At 34.6% G+C, this 21,893-nt stretch overlaps 1 protein-coding gene across 1 annotated transcript in view; it reads left to right on the top strand.

The window, feature by feature from the left end:
* Nucleotides 1–2,417: 2,417 nt before the first annotated feature.
* LOC306844363 (calcipressin-2-like) overlaps nucleotides 2,418–21,893 on the top strand; it is a 66,677-nt gene continuing 47,201 nt past the window's right edge. The window contains exons 1-2 of the mRNA XM_079376441.1: nucleotides 2,418–2,553; nucleotides 6,178–6,395. Of these exons, the coding sequence (XP_079232567.1) occupies nucleotides 6,180–6,395 (216 nt within the window). The 5' untranslated portion in view covers nucleotides 2,418–2,553; nucleotides 6,178–6,179. The remainder of the gene's footprint in view (nucleotides 2,554–6,177; nucleotides 6,396–21,893) is intronic.

The following is a 21,893-nucleotide window of genomic DNA, read 5'->3' as shown; positions in this document are numbered from 1 at the left end:
AAGTTTCCTTCTTTATATTTAGATTTACTTAAACATGGTGTGATTTTGCCAAGCAGACATCATCTTTTGTTGGTCTTAGAACAAAATTCCTGTCAAACAAATAGCTTAACCTTAAAATTGGACTGGATAGGAATGTTTTTCTAGGATCATCTAGGATGTTGGATCCAGGAACATGGCCTACTTTGCGAAATCAAAGACTCCTCAAGCACAACATTCCAGAGATGTTTAGCAGAAGGCCAATGTTAAACATGGATACTAGACTCAAAAGTGGAGTGACGTAACAAAATGAAACGTTAATGTTCAACAAAATGAAACAACACTGTTCCTTCATATCATTTAACATTGACACAAATAATAATACACACACAGACACACATAAACCTTTTTGCATCTCAGAAATGATTGTTATCCTGTGAACCCCTTATATTTTTACACAGAAACTTCAATTGTCACATAATGAGGTTCATATGTATGATGATGATATATGTGATTTGAATATATATATATATATATATTATTTATTTAGTCATTTAGCAGAGGCTTTTATCCAAAGCCACTTACAAATGAGGACAACAGAAGCAATCAGTATTAAAACAGATCCAAAACTAAAAGCTAAAATGTTATAAATACTATATATACACATTTTTAAAAAATAAAGAAATAAAAAAAATGACAAATACACAAAATTTCAAAACTTAAACAAAAACAAGCTAAAACAAAAATAAAGCTAAAAACAATTAAAAATATTAAAGGACAAAAGGTATAAGAGTATAATAATGATTTTAACATAACACTAAGCTAAACACCAAAAAACAACTACATATTGGGAAGATTACAGATTATTTAAAATGTAATAAGTAGTGTAACTTTTCAATTACTTTAATAAAGTAATGTAACTGATTACATTTGATTACGTTTCTAAATTTCTAATGTTACTCAACACTGTCAGATTTTCGAAATCCTTCATCACTTGCATTAAAATGATAATAATTTAATTTTAAAGCACAGCCACCACAAAATCAGACTGACTTTGAGTTCATTCTGAGGTTAAATACAGATTGAAAACCATAACAAAAAAATAGTTTAATAGCTATGATACAGTTTTTGAAATCAAATATTTGCATAGTTACGTCAGGAAACACTGGCATCTAACAGTACTTTAGAAAAAAAAACTAGTTAATCTTAAAAAATAAAGCAAATACAATAATCCAACTAGTTATTGAATAAGCATGTGTCCTATTCTGTGTCCTAAACTCCTGAAACAATGACGTCTCATATTTTAGAGCAGTCACTGCAATTTATGAAGGAAATCTATTAAATCTGTATGTGAGTGCGTGTGAATACAATTTAGATGTAACCCCCTTTGTAATTCTTAACATTTTCACAAGTAATTTAATTACAGTTTTTTTTTCTCAGTAACTGTAACTGATTACAATTACATTTATTTTGTAATTAAATTACGTAATTCCGTTACATGTAACTAGTTACTCCCAACACTGCATACATACACACACACACACACACACACACACACATGCTGGTTTTTGTGGTTTATGGGGACTCTCCATAGGCGTAATGGTTTTTATACTGAACAAACTGTGTGTGCTATTGCCCTACACCAACCCTACACCTAAACTTAGCCCTCACAGGAGACTTTGTGCATTTTTAGATTAAAAAAAAACATCATTTAGTATGTTTTTTAAGCCTTTTGAATTACGGGGACATAGGCAGTGTCCTCATAAACCACCTTCATATTGTAATACCTCTGTCATACCCATGTCATTATACAAATTTGTGTCCTCATAAACCACATACACATGCACACACACACTCAAATTCAGTAACATAACTGAGCTTTCCCCTAGATTTTAGGCATTACATTATGTAAAGATCTGACTGCTAAATAATAACAATATATAAAAGGAACCTCTGTTGAAAAAAAAAAAAAAAAGTTTGCAGGTCTTAAAAGCTGGTTTACTAGCCTGGCCAAAATAGTCTTCAGCTGAAAAGTACCCCAATCCAGAAAACAGAGCAGTTTGACCAGACTGGGAGACCAGCAAACCAGTTTCTTTCAGCATGGTTTCCTTTTATTATAAGCTTTTAATATACGCATAAACACTTCCTGTTCTATCGCATTTATATGCTTTACATCAACTCATTCAACTCGTGCTGCAAGAGCTTTGGAGTCTGACAGACATCAGTTCGATAGAAAATCTCTGCTTTGCCCTGCACCACATTTACTAAAAACAACCTGCTGAACGTGTCACAGCACCGCAACATCCAAGTGCTGGCGAAAGCGCTGACGTAACTCCGCCAAATTTGCATATTCGCTTTTAGGAGAACGCTATTGGTCCATGAATCCCCCCTGCGCTTGGGCTGAGCAAACATCATTTGAATACCGGGAGGCGGTCATTGGTGAATCAAGCTGTCTGCAGTAACGTCAGGAGATTAGTGAATCGCAGCTGGAATGCGAGTTTGATTCACAAAGACAAGAGAGGGAGACAACGCCACCGCGCAGAAGATACGCACACCGGACTGCCACATCCCGCACAGGTACCGAAAAACCTCCATTAGATCATCCTGCATTTGTACAGCAGGGCTTTGACAGGTGTTGCTGCTTTAATAATGCACAGAGAGAAGGAAAGCGAGAGAGAGTCAAATGAATGCAGAAATTATTTAATATTCTATACTACATACTATTCTATATATATAGTTGGTTATATATATTAGTGGTCCATGTATTTCTGCATTGTTTAGATCCTGCATGTCACTTTTAAACAAATGACTTTTACTCAAGAGTTTAAGGAGGACGAAGAAGTTGGAAAGTCTGTATTGGTAGACAGATGTGCTATAATAATCATCCGCACGAGACTAAAAAGAGCAAGCAAGCCGTTTGATGACGCTATTGAATTTGTAATAGTTCGCCTAGGTTCTGAAGTGCACTCCTTGACCTTGACAGCCGCTGCCAGTATTGTAATGTATTGACAGTTGCTCAAACAGGTTGATGTGGCATGTTTGCCATAAGGCTTTATCGTATTAGTCCTCAGCCTGAGAGAAATGACGAATCTAAACCCTTATTGCAAAGAGAAGGGAAGTGAATGTCAGGTGATGACGACAGAGGGACCGCTCCTCCAGTGATGACTCAAAGGAGGATGCAGCAAACAGGTTGCAGTAGACTGTGATTGACACTTACCCTTTTCATTTTGCCCTTTATGCACTGAAAGAGTAGAATACAATTCGATATTATGCAATACTGAATAATTTAGCTTTAAATAGCCCTTATTTGTACACAGTGGCATTTCAGATTGCAACAAATAAGGTCATGTACACTGTAATATAAACTGTAAGAGCATTTCCATTATAAATAATTTTTAAAAGCAATAAATCTAAGAACTTGAGTTTTTTTTAACCCTCATGATCTATTTGGTACTTAGAGCCCCCAGGGACGTTTTAATAAAAATAAAACTTTAATAAAACAACATGTTCTGTTTAGTGTGCACACTCAGTTGTGTGTTTATATTTGTTTATTGGATTTTTTTTAGAATGTAATTTTTGGTTTGACCCCATGCATACAGAAACAACAGTCATATAAAAAAAAAACATGCCAAATTTGCCAAAGAATATCTTTCAAATGGGTTTTAATTAGGCTAAAAAAGAATTTGATGAAAAATATATTATTTGACAGGAATAATATAGCATAATAATTATATTATAATTTAAGTGTTTTGATTATATGTGTTTGTGTGTGTGTATATATATATATACACATACACGCATACATACATACAAAAATACATATCAGAAAATAACATTAGGGTCAGAGTAAAGTCAATATCAACAGAACATGAGCACTTGAACATATTTTTAGTAGTTTTCCCTATTTTATAATAATAATAATTAATAATAATAATAATATGGATAAACAATATTTAAGAATGCTTATTAACTGAATTTGTCTGTGTTTAATGTTACTGTTCTCACCCTTTAGTTTGTATAGCTACAAAGACAATGTGGTGAATGATATTGATTATTCTTTTAGTGAATTAGGATCCATATATTTCCCTTGTTTAGTGAACTTGTTCATGCCAGCAAGCAAACATGTCAATGGCCTCTATAGCTTTAGATAAACAGTAGGCCTATGCTTTTTGGTGCAGACCAATTCCAATTCCAAGACACTGTAAATCTCTGTAAATAAAGCTGAGCACTTCTGTGCTCATGTATAGTTTATGCACATCCTTATCTCATAACAGGGTCATTGTGATATTGTAAATGAAATGGATCCCTGTCTGGAAGTCTTCATTTTAATCAAGTGCATCACAATCTCTGCATTTCATTAGTCCTCATTCTATTTTTAGCCACGTTTACACAGGGCAAGACTGAACCAGACAGCTTCAGCCTCTATCTATAGCCTTGAGTGAAAGTGAGAGCATGCATGTGTGTTGGAGAGCATGTATGTGTGGCTGGTGATGGGCTATTGATCCCAAAATAGCTGTGGGAGATTTAACAGTGCGTGTGACACTGGTGACAGTGCTGGCTTTGCCTGCGGACCAAGCTTGTCAGGGTGGATCACTGGAAGAAAGGGCATGTGGAAAAGCTCTATGGAAATGGGTGCAAGCTGTTCCCCACTTGCCGTTGTTGTTTGTGTGGGCTGACAAGAGACCAGCTCTGCTATAAGCCCATAACCTAATCTTTTGGCGGAGCATTAGTTATCGGGGCCAGGGGTAACATCTGCTCGGTAGGGTTCTGGGAGGTAACAGTTCCAGTTCTGTGTCACCTGTCATGAGGACGAGCTTTTGCTGTGTACAGTGAAAATGCTCCAAACAGCTCTTGCTGTGACCTCTCATAAGGTCATAAATGTCTTGTTTGTGATACAACATGTGTATATGTATGTATGTGTATATATATATATATATATATATACAAACACACACACACACACACACACACACACACACACACACGTATACTAAGAGTATATATTGACTGTATTTGTTTGTGTTTTCATCTATTGGTTTGTATAATGACAAAGAAGATCTTGTGAATGATATTCATTATTCTTTTAGTGAATTAGAATTAGAATTGTTTTCTATTCCTGTTTCCCATGCTGTCTGGGTGTATGACATGAAAAGCCTAAATTCAAGGGATAGTTCACCCAAAAATGAAAATTCTGTCATTAATTACTCATCCTCATGTAGTTCCAAACTAGTAAGACATTCATTCGGCAAAGAAAACAAAAATAACGGCTTTATTCAACAATTCAACAAGCCAGCATTCTGACGTAGAACCCGGATGCACTGTGCCTTGTTTGCAACCAGAGGAATGCACCCTCACACGTTTTGGTACTCTTCTGTGTCGAAGACTGACACAAAAGAGAAGAAATTGTTGAATAAAGTCGTTATTTTTGTATTCTTTGCACACAAAAAGTATTCCCGTAGCTTCATAAAATTGAGGTTGAACCACTGATGTCACATGGACTATGTCATGTGGTAGCCTTGCTGTCTATGCAGGGTTAGAAAGCCCACGGATTTCATAAAAAAAATCTTCATTTGTGTTCCGAAAATGAAGGTCTTATGGGTTTGAAGTGACATGAGGGTTAGTAATTAATAACAGAATATTAATTTTTGGGTGAACTATCCCTTTAAATCTTTTCATCACATAAAGATTGTATCTCTTCAAAAGACCTGAACTAAAGCACTTGATTCATATGGATGAGTTTTATGATGTCTTTATAGCTTTTTCGGATCATCTAAGTTTTGGTTACCTGGTTTCAATGGAACAAAAGAAAACTCTTAGGGGTCCATTATAAATAACTTAATTTGTGTTTAAAAGATTAACTAAAGTCTTATGAGTTTTGGTGAACTATCCCTTTAAATGCTGTTAAATGAATTGTTCACCCAAAAATTTAATTTCGGCTATTTTTCAACCTGGTGTTTGTTTGATTATCAGTCAGTAATGGCTTACAGTATACTGGTCTGAAGATGTCTTGTGGCTTCATAAAACTTAAAATATAGTACAGAAATTCATATGGAAATACATTTTTTACACTCAACAGTGCTTTTTTTTTGGCATTTTTGGAGCACGATTTTGGAACTGCAAAAGTGTCAAATGTAGCCTGAAAGCAATTGCTGATATTAGAAAACATTTTTCTCCACTTTTGATGTTGTGTACCACTTACAGCCATGAAGGGAGAGCATTTATTTGCCAACATGAGAAGCGTTCCATTCCTCCAGCGGGTTTACCTCCTAGGAGGGGAAGAGCTGGTAGTCCTGCAGTCCACAATGGGAGAGTCCTCACTGGGAGACAGTTTCCAACAAATCACCGACTTCAATGATCTCCCCACGTCCCTCTTCGCCTGCAACGTGGACCAATCAGTATTTGAAGACCTTGAGGGCAAGGTAAATTGAAATTAAATTACTCACATATTGTCTCACCGGTACTTCATTTAAAAAACACTTTTAAAAAAGTGTATTGGTAGTTCAATAGTGGAACCAAATGGAATGGCAAAATGATGATTGTTTTCCAACAGGATTATAAAACATTTCAACCACTCTTTCTGCCATTATTCAGTTTACATATGCACACCATTGGTTGAGCTAAAGAGTCAAAAAGCAAGAAAAGATTTTTATCACAGCAAAAACATCATGGACACATAGGAACAAAAGCAGTTTGATTGGTAGGTATGCTAGAATGCTCCAGTGGAAAAGCAATTCCCTTGACCTGCATTACATGATTGTGAATTAGGGCTCTCCAACCCAATTATCCATGTAGGCCACTTCAGGTGTGAAATTCAGCTCTCATCGACACTGCTTTCTTTTCATTTGCAAACACTCTAGGAGTGAGTTTACACCTAGAGGCAAGGGAGTATCTTTCACTTCCTCATGTGAAAGCCTATTTGTGGTTTTGTTGCTGTTTTTTTATTTATTTATTTGCATATGATGACCTATGGCAACATATTGACAAAATGCAGGTGAAACTCATGAATTACTGTATTTATTCCCATAGGTTCAGTTCAGTATCTTAATTTCTCAAAGCACCACAGGGCTGCATGTCTGATAATATAATGTAATGAGAAGCTGTTTCAAGGTTATTTTAATGAAAACAAATTCTGACCAACATGATGACAGAATTTTCCTTTTTTGATGAACTACACCTTTAAAGATTTATCATCAAGCATTTAGCTAGTTTTTAAAGTGGCAATGTACCGGAAGTAGTGACAGATCATCTCTCCCATGTCATGATGTACATCCAAAAAACATTGTTGAAAAAAATATTGGGCTGGGATTTGGTTCTATTGATCGGTTATTCATTGGATGAAGGCAGATCTGAATGTGAGCATGTAGTCGATTTAAAGAAAGGGGCGGAGTTTATGCATACTAGTATGCATCAACATAGAGAAGTCTGTCATTTCACCAGAAGATTGAGTTACAACATTTTAATTAAAAATTACAAGGTCAAAAAATATGAAGAATGCATTTAGAATCAAAGGTCAAAGAATGCATTTAGAAATTAGATTAATTTCCATTTCATGCTGACTTTAAGCTTATGTCTCCTAAATGTTATAGCACTAGGAACAGCAATGCAGAAGTTACTGAATATTTGACCTCCAGCTGAAAATTTAGCCCAGACCTTCTTCGAACATTTTAAGTACATCGATCATGTGATATGCTGAGCTCTGCCAGGTCTGTCTGCCCCTCTGACCTGCATCACACACACATAGAAAAAGAAATCAGAACACACAGGCACATGCACAGTTATTACACTAATCTGTCCTGACAGCTACTCTCAGACAGACTAGATCATCTGATAGAAGGGCTGAGTAAAAGGTGGTCCATGACTCGCTCCATTGAGTCACAGGCTCCAGAAGGGTTCCTCGTGAAACAGAACAAGTGCTCAGTCTTTTACTCATGAACGACTCCACTAATGCGAACACACACATTGCACCTGACTTGGCATGACTCATGTGGTTAATTTCCTTATGTAACAAGTAACGGTGTTGAAAGTTATTGTTTTTAAGGTGAATTCAGTGATCCATAATGAGAGACTTTGTTGTACCACACTGTTAGTTTGGTTTGGGGCAAGGTTGTGTGGCTTCAGTGCTTTTGCTAAAAGTTAGATTACACTGTAGCCCGACTAGAGTTTCAGTAACACTATCACACTGTGGGTGTCATACAGCTATTTATTTTGATGATGTACCAGTCCTGGTCCTAATTAAAAATGAATTAAGTATCAAAACAGTAAAACAAACAAAGCCACTGCAGAATCATTGCATGTCACCCAGCAATACACAATAATACCATTCCTGAATATATTAGTGTTTTATTACGAATTGGCTGAATGAATGATTCAATGACTCACTTGTATCATTCCTGAATGAATTAATGCTTTGAGTAAACAGCCATAATTGCATATTGATGTAACATTGAAAAAAACAAACATCAACTATTGTATGAATTAAATTTTATTAAATATTATGTATATTTTCTGCACCAGCATAGTCTCTCTTTTTTTTCTTATTCCGGTATTTATTAATAAAATTGTTCAAATAATATCATGGCAGTCCACAACAATTTTGCCGCAAGTCATACAAATGTAGCCGTCAGCAGTTATTTAGCCACATAACAGGAATTCAAAAATAATACATTGCTTTGTGAACATCAACTAAAAGCTGAATCCCAGTGTCTATTACAGAGCAAAACCCCATCATAAAAGAGGGAACATATGCTTAATTAGGCAGCTAATTGTGCTGATAATACTGCTCTGAATGTTTGACTATTTCCCCTACAAATGCCATGAAATATTAACCGATTAACAGAGCATGATTGCATCTCCTGTACTGGCCAACTAGCATTAATGGCTTTTTGCTTAACTGTTTACTCTTGATAAAGATCTTCTCTCCTTCCTCTAGAATTGATTACAGAGCACATGGTCGTGGGATGCAGAAGCTGTCTGATTAGTTAAATCCGTCTCCGATTGGAAGGGGACAGTTTTACATTAATGGGTGTAATGGGACCCACTGGCCCATTTATGTATAAGTTATGTTGATGAAGCCAGGAAGGCTGCGATGCTAAACTGCACTTTAACTTGAATTAATTTTTTCCCTTACTTATAAAGTGGAGTATTTGACTTACATTGATTCCATAGAAAACTAGTCATTAAATAAACTCTCCCAAACTTGCTTACTTTATACAAAAGTACACAATACACATCACATTAACAGTTCCCAGTTCATTTAGAATCAGATATAACCAAGAAATGTGTTGTGGTTCAGTTAGGGAGTCATTTGAACTCTAAATGATTCACTGACAGAGAGTGTGATTCAAATGGCTTCTTCAGCAGTGAATCTTTACTGAGTCATTAAAAAGAACTGGGTGCTCATAGACAAATCTCAAGCTTTCTCGACTGTTGCCAATTTCAAATTGTTGAGACACTTTTTTTTTGTCACATTTGCGACCATTTTAGTCCCAGTCTGGAGACAAAAATGTAACATACATGATCTTTAATTAGTTTGATAAACAAATGTTCTCTATTGAGTTAATCTGGATAAATGCATGAATCAGCACATAAAATACACAAACGGATTGCCCCGTTTATCAGTTATTAACAGTGCAATATCCCACCTTATATACATTAGTGCTGTCAAAAGATTAATCCAAAATTTCGGTTTCCGGTTCGGGGGTCATGATTCGATACGATTTCGGTAGAACAGGGAAAAAAAAAAATCTACTATGCTCAGTTTCTTTTCATTTATTTTGAACAGACAGTAGTGTAAATAAAAAAAAATTCCATCTAGATGTGAAAATAAATATTATTACATGTTATATATATACAATCTGTTTTGTTTTCATTGTGACTGTACACAAATAAAAGCAGACGTTTATACAGTGATTATTAATAAGACAATAAGTGTTTAAAGTTGATTCTGCTGGTATAAGGAAACAGTTGAAGTGATCGCGCGCATGCACACACACATCAGTTCCAGCATTGCTAACTTGACAGCGCAGTTGGTACTTTATCAAAATAAAATACAGTGGGCCAAACATTAGCGCGCCCGCCTCTGTGTCACCATTGGAACGCGACTGAAGTACAAAGGCTATAATTTACATAATAAATAATAGTTTAGTATTTAGATACGTTACATCACAAATATGGAAATATTATGGAATATTTGGATTTGTGACGAATGAGAGAGGTAGGATACACGAGCACAAAGCCCCATTTCGCAAACAGTTGAGTGCGCAAGCCTTTTAAGTATACTCTTTGTCAGTCTATGTGAGAGACGCGTTCAGAATCAGCACATGGTCACTGTCTAGTAGGCTTTGTTTACAAGTGTGCAGCTCATGGCATTCGCTGTTCTTCTGCTGGCGGTTATCAAACAGCGTTGCATTACTGCGGGCGCCCCCTTCTGGATTGGGGGTGAATTGCCTGTATTCGTCGTAAGGCCTCGTGCACCGAACCGAGATGTCCGTACCGTGACGGTTCGGTACGAATACATGTATCGTGCCACGCCTAGTGTGTACTGTGTATATTTATTATTTAGATAAAAATACACACATGTAAAACTAAGCTCCTGAAACCACAAGGGCTTGCTGAAAAAGCACGGATGGTATTATAGTTGATGCCATAATGTCATCTGCATCATCTTAGCAGGAATTATTATATTTCTAACCTTATATTTCACTCATGTGTATGAGATGATTGCGTTTTAAACATTCTCCCCCATAGCCGGCTGTTGCTTGTCCGTAGCCCCCTGTGACCCTGCAATCCCTTCAGCATCCCTGATTGGATTTGGCAAACATCCGGAGAGCAATGGAATGCTCCAGATTCACGAAGCTTAATGACAGATGACAGCGAGACAGAATAGACTGTTGCTATTCTCGTTTCTCCCGCTCTCCCCTCTCGCCTGGTTGCAGACCGCTGTCGACTGCCCCCACTTTGCTGATTGATCAAGGGAGGTCAAATTGTTCCAAAGGAGCATCAGCACCGTGCCGTTGCCTTCAGGTGTAATTCGCAGCGCTGTCAAAATGTTTGATTGTGTTTGGCACCTCTGGAAGAGGCGCTGCTTGTGCATCTGAGCCACTGAATCAATTTAAAAGGCTGTGATTATATTAACCCCATGAAAGGCCCAGGTGATGCATAGGGTCTATTTAAAGACATATGGCGTTATTAGCGCCCTAAGAATAGGAAAGCAATCTTACAGATTTTACAAAATTAGGCAGTCTGGAGCCCACGCGGAGAGCTGATGCAATGTGAATTATGTGGCATAACTCTTATGTCAAGACTAAAACCAACTGTCTTCCTTTCTAATTATTTTGTTTTGACAACCAAATTTTCTTTAAGCTACTTTCTTGTCAAGTTAAAGAGACAGTGCACCCAAAAATGAAAATTCAAATCATTTACTCAACCTCATCCCATCCCTCACCTGTATGACTTCCTCTCTTCTGCAAAATACAAAAAAAGATATTTTGAAGATTGCTGGTAATCAAAAATGTTCAGTTCTTATCGACTTCGATTGTACAACAGAACCAAACAAGTAATGAAAGTCAGTGGGAACCAAAACTGTCTGGTTACCAACGTTTTTAAAAATATCTTCTTTTGTCATGTCACAAAATGAGGGTGAGTAAATAATTTCAGTTTTGGGTGAACAACTACCAAACAGTCTCAGCAACCATTGACTTCCATTGTAAAATGGAAGTTAATGGGAAACAAAACTGTTTGGTTACCATCATTTTTACAATATATTCTTTTGTCATTTTTTCATGACATGAGAGTAAATGATGAATATTTTAATATTTTTATATATTATAATATTTTTAGGTGAACTATTTCTTTAATAATAATAAAATAACTGTAAAATTTTAGAATGGAACCAAAACTCTACATACACATACCAAATATCTTCTTTTGTATTTTTGTCACGACAAGGATGAGTGAATGATGACAGAATTGTCATTAATGGTTGAACGATCCTTTTAACTGTCGCTTTTATTTTATTGGCATTTTCTTCCCATTATGTACTACATACTAGGAGCTGTTGTATGGTTTTTCATATTGCTATTGCAGTGGCATTTACTGACAGAATTACCCACGTCACCCGGCGGTACGTCATGACTATTCGTCATAGACTTTTCTGCATCTCTCCCTTGAGCTCACCCTGCATCAATACAATTGATCTCCACTTCGGAAATGTCACACACGCAAACCTAGACATGATTCACATAGTGCCTCACTTATGAGCTGCCACTTGAGTTATTAGCATGGCAAACATGGAGAAATGTTGTCTGCGACAGGGGAGTGATATCCAGCCTGCAGAGAGACAGAGTGAGATTTATCCTTCAGATATACTGTTTGCAGTGCATGCAGTGTTCGAATTGCAAGAGGTGTGTGATAAAGGTTTGAGTCACAGCCTTTGCAGTTACAACTAAAACCACATTTGATTTGATTTTAATTTATTATTTAAAAAAAATCAAATATAAAAATCTGCATTAGCGACATACAATAAACACTAAAATCAGCAATAATAAAACTCACTGTGCTCTCCACTATATTTATAGTCGAAAACACATCATATACTGAGGACAAAAACATGCATTTACATGCATTTAAATGTATTTATTTAAATTAAATTAAAAGGATAGTTCACTCAAAAATGAACATTCTTTCATTATTTACTCAAATTACTTAAATCATATAAATTGATCATATCTCTTCATAAGACTTGGATAAATACATTCGATTCATATGGATTTGTGTTATGACGCCATGTTAATTAATTAATTTAATTTATTTATTTATTAATTTTAGACTAAAGTTCTAAACAATGAATAAAAAGAATCAAACAGCAAATGGAAAACATACAATTTATATAATTAATAATATTATTATAAAAATTAATTACATAATTAATGACGTAAAATAAATATTAAAACCAGCAATACAAACTACAGCTACAATAGTGCTCAGTGCCTATACCATATATTTAGTCGAATCCACCATAAACTCATCATGAAGGCAAAAACACCTCGACTCTGAATGTTTATTTAAAATTAATGATAATTATTATAAAATGTTTTAAATTAAATTTTTTAAACAAAAAATATATTTTATTATAAAATGCATTGAACTAAAATGCTTTAAGAACAATGATAAACCGAATGGTATTTCAAATGATTGTCAGGATGGTGTTCTGTTTGTTATCTTAATTCAAATTCAGGAATTCAATTGGAATTTGAAAGGCATTCTGCATTCAGTTCTGGATAGCGAACGACCTAGCTTGGTGGAGGCAGCAGCACAACATCCTACTGGTGCACAGAGACATTATACTGAAACAAAAAACAGAGCTAAAATGTACACTATCACCTGTGGAATATGCACAAAAACTGAGTCCTCACTGTACGGTTTCCTGCATGATGTCACTAAGGACCCTTGACAAAAGACAGAGGAATCTAGAAGAGTTTAGAGGAGCTCTGGTTTCATTGGAGTTATGTAATAGAGCTCACTGGTCATGAGTTCTGCTTTATATGGTCATATCAGTTTTAAGTGGAGTTACAGGTATGGCCTTTTGTTCTGCATGAATTCCTTTTCTCAGGCCGAAGCACTATAGCTGTTCCAGCGTGTGTGTGCTTGACTGCCAACCCCAACCTCCTGCTTTCAAGGCTAAAGTTCACCGAATGGATGGAAACTGTAGCCCAGTAATGTAACACTGCACAAATATCAGACGTCTGCCCTCTTGAATGACGTTTATAGAGTGCAGGGACACAGAAAAAAAACAGGCTAATGCTATCCTCAAGTGAGCCATTAACATTCCAGTGTCACTCTTTCATTGTGCTGGCTAGGCGCTGATATGTGATGCTGTGGCTCTTGTTTTGCAGACTGTCAAGGTTAAATACTTGTATGGGGATCTATTAGCATTAATGTCGCTCACCCATGCGGAACTGTGCGTGGCGTGTGCATGACCTCTCCGCTGTACCTGTTCCCACTGCTGCGCTCAGTGTTTTTACCACGGGGGTTTAAAACCTCCCACTCACTATGTATGCTTATGTCATCGCATTCTCCCAATCAGCCCCATTACATAAGGCTCATATCTCTCACCCGTCATCTCTAAGCATTTCTAAGTGTCAACGATAGTTCATAACAATCCTGTGACCATGGAATACGTTACGTATTCTCTTCCATAACCTAGTCTTGTTTGCCTAGACAACACATAAGGCATCACACACGAAGGCTGTTCCAAAAGGTGGATGGTGTAATCATGATACCTAATTTTGGCCAGCATCACATATGAAGAAGGTCATCCCAGAATGCACTGCGTTCAGCTGCTAAGCAAAAAATTCAATTGAAAATGGCAAGTGAGGCTAACTTAATGTAACTGATAAAAACATGATTAATTTTAATTTAATATAAATAATATTTAATATTATTCATTATAATATTTCATTTAAGAATTGAAAAAATATTTACTATTTTAACCAATATTTGTGTGTGATATACTGTATATTTTTTTATGCTTGCACTGTTGTTTAAAGTTTGGTGTTGGTAATTTTTTTTAAGGTTTTAAAAAGAAATATTTTATGCATTTGAACAAAAATACAGTAATATTGTGAAATATTATTAGAATTTAAAAAAGCTATATTCTATGTAAAATTTTAAAATGAAATGAATTCCTTCAAAGGCATGGCTGAATTTTTAGCATCATTACTCCAGGCTTCAGTGTCACATAATCTTTCAAAAATCATTCTAATATGCTGATTTGGTGCTTAAGAAACATATGTGACCCTGGACCACAAAACCAGACTTAAGTCGCTGGGATATATTTGTAGCAATAGCCAAAAACACATTGTATGGGTCAAAATGATACATTTTTCTTTTATGCCAAAAATCATTAGGATATTAAGTAAAAACCATGTTCCATGAAGATATTTTGTAAATTTCCTACCATAAATATATCAAAACTTCATTTTTGATTAGTAGTATGCATTGCTAAGAACTTAATTTGGACAACTTTAAAGGTGATTTTCTCAATATTTTGGTTTTGTGGTCCAGGGTCACATATTATTAATGTGAAAAGTAAACACTTGTTCTGTTTAATATTTTTGTAGAAACTGTAATGCATTTTTCAAGATTCTTTGATGAATAGAAAAAAACAGCATTTATTTGGTTATATATATTTTTTATATTATAAACATCTTATATTATAAACATCAAAACTGTTTGCTGAATAAATTATTAATTTCTGTAAAAAAAACGAATTTTTTTACTGCCTATTTTTTTTTTTACAAACTGTATTTGTAGGAGTACACGTTTTGTAAAAAAAAAGTGGCATGCAACACTTGAATGTAATGTAAGTCACTTTAGATAAAAGCATTTGCCAAATTTATTTATGTTAATGTACAGTGCCCTCCAAAAGTATTGGAACTGTAAAGACAAAATTGCTCTGTTGGCTGTGGAGTCAAGACATTTGCAAATATGATTAAAAGATGAATATGAGACAAAACTACAGAATGACACATTTTATTATTAGCCGTTTCAACAGTGTTGGGCAAGCTACTTGGAAAATGTACTGAGCTAAGCTAACAGTTACTCCTCTTTAAATGAAGCGTCACTACACTAAAGCTACAGCCCTGGGAAATGTAGCAAGCTAAGCTACAGCAACATGGCAAAAGTAGTATACTACATCCAAGCTATTTAAAAAAAAAAAAAATTCTATTGAACCAACATCATACCGAGTCAATGCTCTCTCAGTGATCAATAAAACTGTCAGTCAAGCAGATAGATAGGCATATTCAGTTTAATTGTTTATTCATCAACTGTTCCAAACCAACATAATCAGTATTAAATACAGGGCCGGATTTACCTCAAATTGTGACATAGGCAAAATAAATTTTTGCTGTCGGCCGGAAACCTCCTATTGGTAGCTGGTATTGTGGCTTTATTGTATACAGATACATTTATATAAATGGTAACACTTTACAATAAGGTTCAGTAGTTAACATTAGTTAACTAGTGTAGTTAACATGAACTAAGAATGAACAATACTTCTGCAGCATTTATTAATGTTAATTTCAACATTTACTAATGCATTATTAAATCACAATGCACTGTGAACTAACATGAACTACCAATGAACTCACATCATATAGGGTATATTTAAAAGTGCTGTTCTTTTTATTTGGTAAAACATGTATGTGTTGAATCACCCAATAATAAAATGTGTCATTCTGTAGTTTTGTCTCATATTCATCTTTTTAATCATATTTGTAAATGTCTTGACTCCACAGCCAACAGAGCAATTTTGTCTTTACTGTTCCAATACTTATGTAGGGCACTGTATATACATATGCATATGTTGCTTTCACTGACATCCACTTAGCATCTTGAAATAAAAACTGTTTGTTGAAATATTCATTGTTCTGCATGCTGAAGAAATAGTATGAGTAGTATGGTGGTAAACTGTTCTGAACATAGCCAATGTCACAGCTATTTATTTTCATCTGCCATTTAATTGTGGTCTATTTCATATATGTGTAAATATTTGTATTGTATTCTTACAGCATGTGCTACATGCCACAGCTGCCTACCATTGAACCTTTGTAAGCAGGGGCAATGACGTCACTCTCTTTTCAAGACCGCAAATCAAACCCTGTTGGAAAGACAGCCAAAAAGCTCTGGGCTCTGATTTATTGTAATCAAAGGCTAGAGAGTGTCTATTAGGATGCAGCTGCTACATGGATTAGCACCACAATGAATTTAAAAGTGCTCTAATAGACTAAAGAATACTGGTGCCATCATAGTCTTATCCATAGAGATCAGTAACTAATATTTACATATATGCAATATCCATGCTTTAAAACATATCAGGGACCATTTTGCATTTCAGTGTACTAGTTTACTGTAGAAACATTTTAATGTAAAACAAATATATGAGAACTAACCTTGCAAAAACAACTGCAGTTTTCCATCAAAATAAAAGTTTGATTATTTTATAGAAATAAATTATATAAATAAATATTAGTATTTTATAAATATTAGTATTATAATTTTACAGTTAAAATGTCAACAAATAATAATTATTATTTTTATAATATTTTTTAATATTTTTATTTTACAGTGAAATATTACAATAATAATACTTCTTATTTTGTTTTTGTTTTTATTTTGTCATTTAAAAAAAGTTGAGTAATTAGTATTATAATCATTTAAAAGCCTTACTGATATATAATCACAAACTTGGCAAAAAGCACAACAAGCCTAGAATTTCTTTTCTCAAATGGCAAAAAATAAATAATTATAATTATTATTATTATTTTGATAAATATTTGGTGTTTATTTTAGTGAAATATTAAAATAACATTTTGTACTGTTTATTCATTTTTATATTTTATAAATAAGAATACATTTATTATTATTATTATTGTTATTATTATTTTAAAGCCATATTGATATATAATTACACCATTTTGGATAAAATGTGCAGCCATACAAACAAAAAAAAGAAATCACAATTTTTATAAATAAATAAATTGATAAATTAAACTTAATAAATACCATCAAAAAGAGGAAAAACATCGCAATTAGATTTCCCCTAACTTGTGCCCTAGTAAATATTATGCTATCACAAGTGCATTAAAATATCACCTATTTAGTATATTACTAATTGATTTTTTCTGCAACTTGGCCTGCTCCATTTCAATATGCAGAGGACAGCCAGAGGTTATTTACATTCAATAAAGGTAAAGCAGCAAAATAAATAGCCTGTTTAATATTAAATAGTCATGTCTATATACTTTGCACTAATTATTTGATTTATTTTAGCCTACAGAAATATTTTTAAATCAGAAGTTTTGTCTTAGTTTTAGTTACAGTATACAATAACCTTGCAAGTAACCTTGACAAACATTTTAAGCGAACCAAGAGGCCCATTAAAAATGTGAACTGTTGCTCGGATGTTTCCTCATCGTTGTGAAGTGTTAAAGCGTATTACTGTGAGACCTCTATAGAGGGAAGATCTGAGGACATTTTTTGCGAGCTATAATGCTGGTAAAATATTAATGTCCTCCTAAAGTATGCACGGTGAGTCAGGGTGAGGTTTTACTGCACCGAGCGCTGGAAATAGCTCACTCAATCCACATTACTCACAGCAAGGCTCTTTTTAAGAATCCTGCGCAGAGATTAGTGCCATTGTGACTTCCAACCCTGACGATTTCCATACACATTATCAAAGTGTGTGCTGTGAGTAATGACTGTAGAACTGGGACAGGACCCATTCGTTCCAAGAAATCTCTTTTAAGATATAGGCTAAATTTATGCGCAGTTAATGTTAACATATATATTTATAGTAATTTAATGGCATATATACTTGCTCACTGTGGACCGAAGGTCTTGCTGTTCTTCCCTGGCTATACTGTCTTAAGGGTGAAATAATTTTTTATGGTTAAAAACAATTCAACCCAAAAAGGAAATTCTGTCATTATTGACTCACCCTCATGTTATTTTAGAATCCTCGGCTTCTTCTGAAGTCTTCCGAAGAAAATTATTTAAATGGAATTTAAATGAGGGTGAGTAAATGATGACGGAATTTTGGGTGAACGATAAAATACAGTAGCAGCAAAGAATCTATGTGGACATGATATTCTGATCATTGAGCTATTACTCTGTAAGCAGGGACTGGCTCTAAAAGCAGTCCACCCCCGCCGCTGTCACATGGACACTTACAAAACAGGGCTTTTACTCCAGTTTGCCAAATTGATTCCAAGAAAAGCCACAGTAATGCTTTTTATCATATTACAGAGTCATTTAAAAAAAAATGAGATAACAGGCACAGATTTAACACTTCTGTAACATTAATTTGAGTGCATTTTGATTTTATTATACTATAAATTTATACCACTTTCACTTTCTATCACACTGTAGTAGTTCACTCAGTAGTAAATCACCGATAATGTGTGTATTTTTTGTGCAGGTTACATCATTCACCAGTCGGTGGCAAAAAAGTCTTTTTTCATTCCGAATCATTCAGAAACAAAGTTTAATTTAGTAACAACGTGACTACTTTTATGAGTGATTCATTCAGTCAACTGATTAAACACTGATTCATTCAGGAACTAAATAAGTTGCTGTGTTTATGAGTGAGTCACTGAATCATATCAAGTCAACTCATATGAGTGATTGAATAATTAACACCTTGTTTAATGTATATTAACTTCTTGTTTACTGAACTGATAAAAGCAATATCACACTCACAATTGTATTCTGAACAACAAAGATCGTGTGATATTGATGTCTCAATATATTATATCAAAACCTAAGTTCCTTTGGCTGTTTGAAACACCTTTTATTAATAATTGAATAAAATCCAGAGCTCATGCCATTCTTTTGGGAACTGTATATTTCCCAGAGCTTCTATCGACTGTTGTTTACACAACTGTCTTGGCGAGCCAGGGGTGAAAATGAATTTGTTTGGTTTTTTTTGTCTGGGACCTGCGCCACATTGTTCATGACTTTGTCATTTTTCAAAATAACATTTTGATTTCTCTAAAGACTTTTTTAATCTAGGCTCTTAGTCAGAAATAAGAATAAACAAACGATGCAAGTTTTTTTTTTAATCAGCGGTTTCTCATTCATCCAGCCTTGCGTTAGTTCAACATTTCCAATCTGACGCTTAATTACACATCGCCTAATGACTTATTTGCTTTAATCGTGTTCCTCTGTTGCTTTTGTCATTGCATAATGAGAAAAAGGCCACTGTGAGGAATGTAATATTAGGTGTAATCTTGCCTCGTTGAAGTAGCCTTCTTCATTCACCTGTCAGAGAGATGTGGAATTTATTTATCTGCTGCTCTCAGCAGAGGCTTTTGAACAAACGTCTTCCTCCTATCAGATAAAGAGTAAAACAGCATGGAAATGTCATCAAACAAAGCCTATTAATGCTAGCAGATTAGAAGCTTGTCTTTAGTTAAGACATGGTATTCAGTGCTCGCAGGAAGGAGATTAAATGAGAAATAAAATTTCAATTCCCCTGATGTATCTGCGCAGTGAATCGTTTGTGAAGATATTTATCGTCCTCAAAAAACAGTTAAATTTTTCCCTTTTTAGTGTCAGACCGGCGGGTTTATCTGCAGCGGTTGTTTATGTTCAGCTGTTATCTATGCTGTAGTGTTGCTGCTGCTGGCCAATATTGTCTGGTTTGCTTGTCAGATCTCTGGATCTCAGCTTTGCTGTTGTCAGTTGCTATAGGTCTTTAAATGCCCAGGGAGGATCGCTGCTGAATAAGACTCTGTATCATTTCCAGCACATCTTCTGGCAAATCACCAGTGAATTTTTGCTAACGTGTAATTCTTATTCCACCTTGTAAATTTGATGCAAATAGCCAGTTAAAGCCTCACTGAGATATTTTTTTCTAGTACCAAGGGCATATGTGAATATCATTATTCAGCTTCCAGTGCCAGGATACAGCATTGCAGCAACCTTTTCTTTTTTTCCTTTGAAAACACCTTTGCAATTGCAAAGCAATACCCTGACAGCCACCCAAATTGCCCTATAAACCACCTTGCAACGCCTTAGAAACCATCCACGCCTTGTTAATTGAAATAAAGTAGAAATAAAATTAAATGGAAATTAGCATGTTGTCTTGGTAACTAAATGAAATATATATATGTTTAAGTTGAAGTACTAAAATGACTAAAACTGAAATAAAAAGAGATTAAAGGGACAGTATGAAACTTCTGTCATCATTCACTCAAACCTTTATGACTTTCTTATGTGGAACCTAAAAAGAAGATATGTTGGCAATCAAGCTGTTTCAGTTCCTATTGAGTTCTAAGGTATGGGCAAAAAATATAATGGAAGTCAATGGGAACCAAAACTGTTTGGTTACCAACATTCTTCAAGACATCTTCTTTAATGTTGGTAAAACTAAAGTAACTAGAAATAGCAGTATCATGAACATCTGCTTGTTTCACACACAAACACACACACACACAGAAGTGGGGACATGGGGCAATGTCCTCATAAGTCACCTTCACCTTGTAATACCTGTGTCATTATACAAATGCATGTCCTCATTTGTCACAAAAACGTGCGCGCACACACACACACACACACAGACATTTACTGAGCTATTTAAATGAAGACATGCCATAGACCATTGTCAATATATAAAGATAACTAAAAATACTATTGTCTAACTCGATCTGTGACCCTACTAGTGACTTAGAAGTGATTTATATTTGACTTATATATTTATTTTGTTTATTTTATATATAGAATTTTTTTTTTATTCTGAAGCAGAAACAGCTGAAACTGGAAATAAAATAACTGAAATTATATATATAAAAATTGTTTTGATTTATTTCAGCTAGTTGTCAAGGCAACATTTTTCATTTTTTTTTTTGTTTAATGTGATATTCTATAAAAATAAAACTACTAAAAAGTGTAGACATATTTAAATATATTTAAAATATTAATTATATAGATATAAAGTATATTTAAAAAAAAGAAAAATGATAAAAGCACATAAGCACAAAATATATTTTTAAATACCAAATTAAAGTATTAATAAATAGTATAATAAAAAAGTATAGCAATAGCATAAATACTAAAATACCTGCCAACCATTCAGAACACCTTAGTTTTACTTCTTTACTATACAGACACAGTGGAGAGAAATGGAATATCATTATGGAGTGAGAGAGGAAAATCGATCATTGAAGCTGTATAGCATGATATTAACCAATGCACTACAGTTCTAACACAACATTAAACCTTTGTACTTGTTCAGTAGCAGCCTGGTCGTACACAGATGAATTTGCTTTTGCTCATAGGATGTATTTCTGTTGATAATGTACTTCTGTGGCCAGTCGGCGGTGCAGATTGCCATGTGGTAACAGTTGGGAGATTCC

The sequence above is a fragment of the Barbus barbus genome, assembly GCF_936440315.1.
Source record: "Barbus barbus genome assembly, chromosome: 24".
Taxonomy (NCBI): Eukaryota; Metazoa; Chordata; class Actinopteri; order Cypriniformes; family Cyprinidae; genus Barbus; species Barbus barbus.
This window is presented reverse-complemented; position numbering and strand designations above follow the sequence as displayed.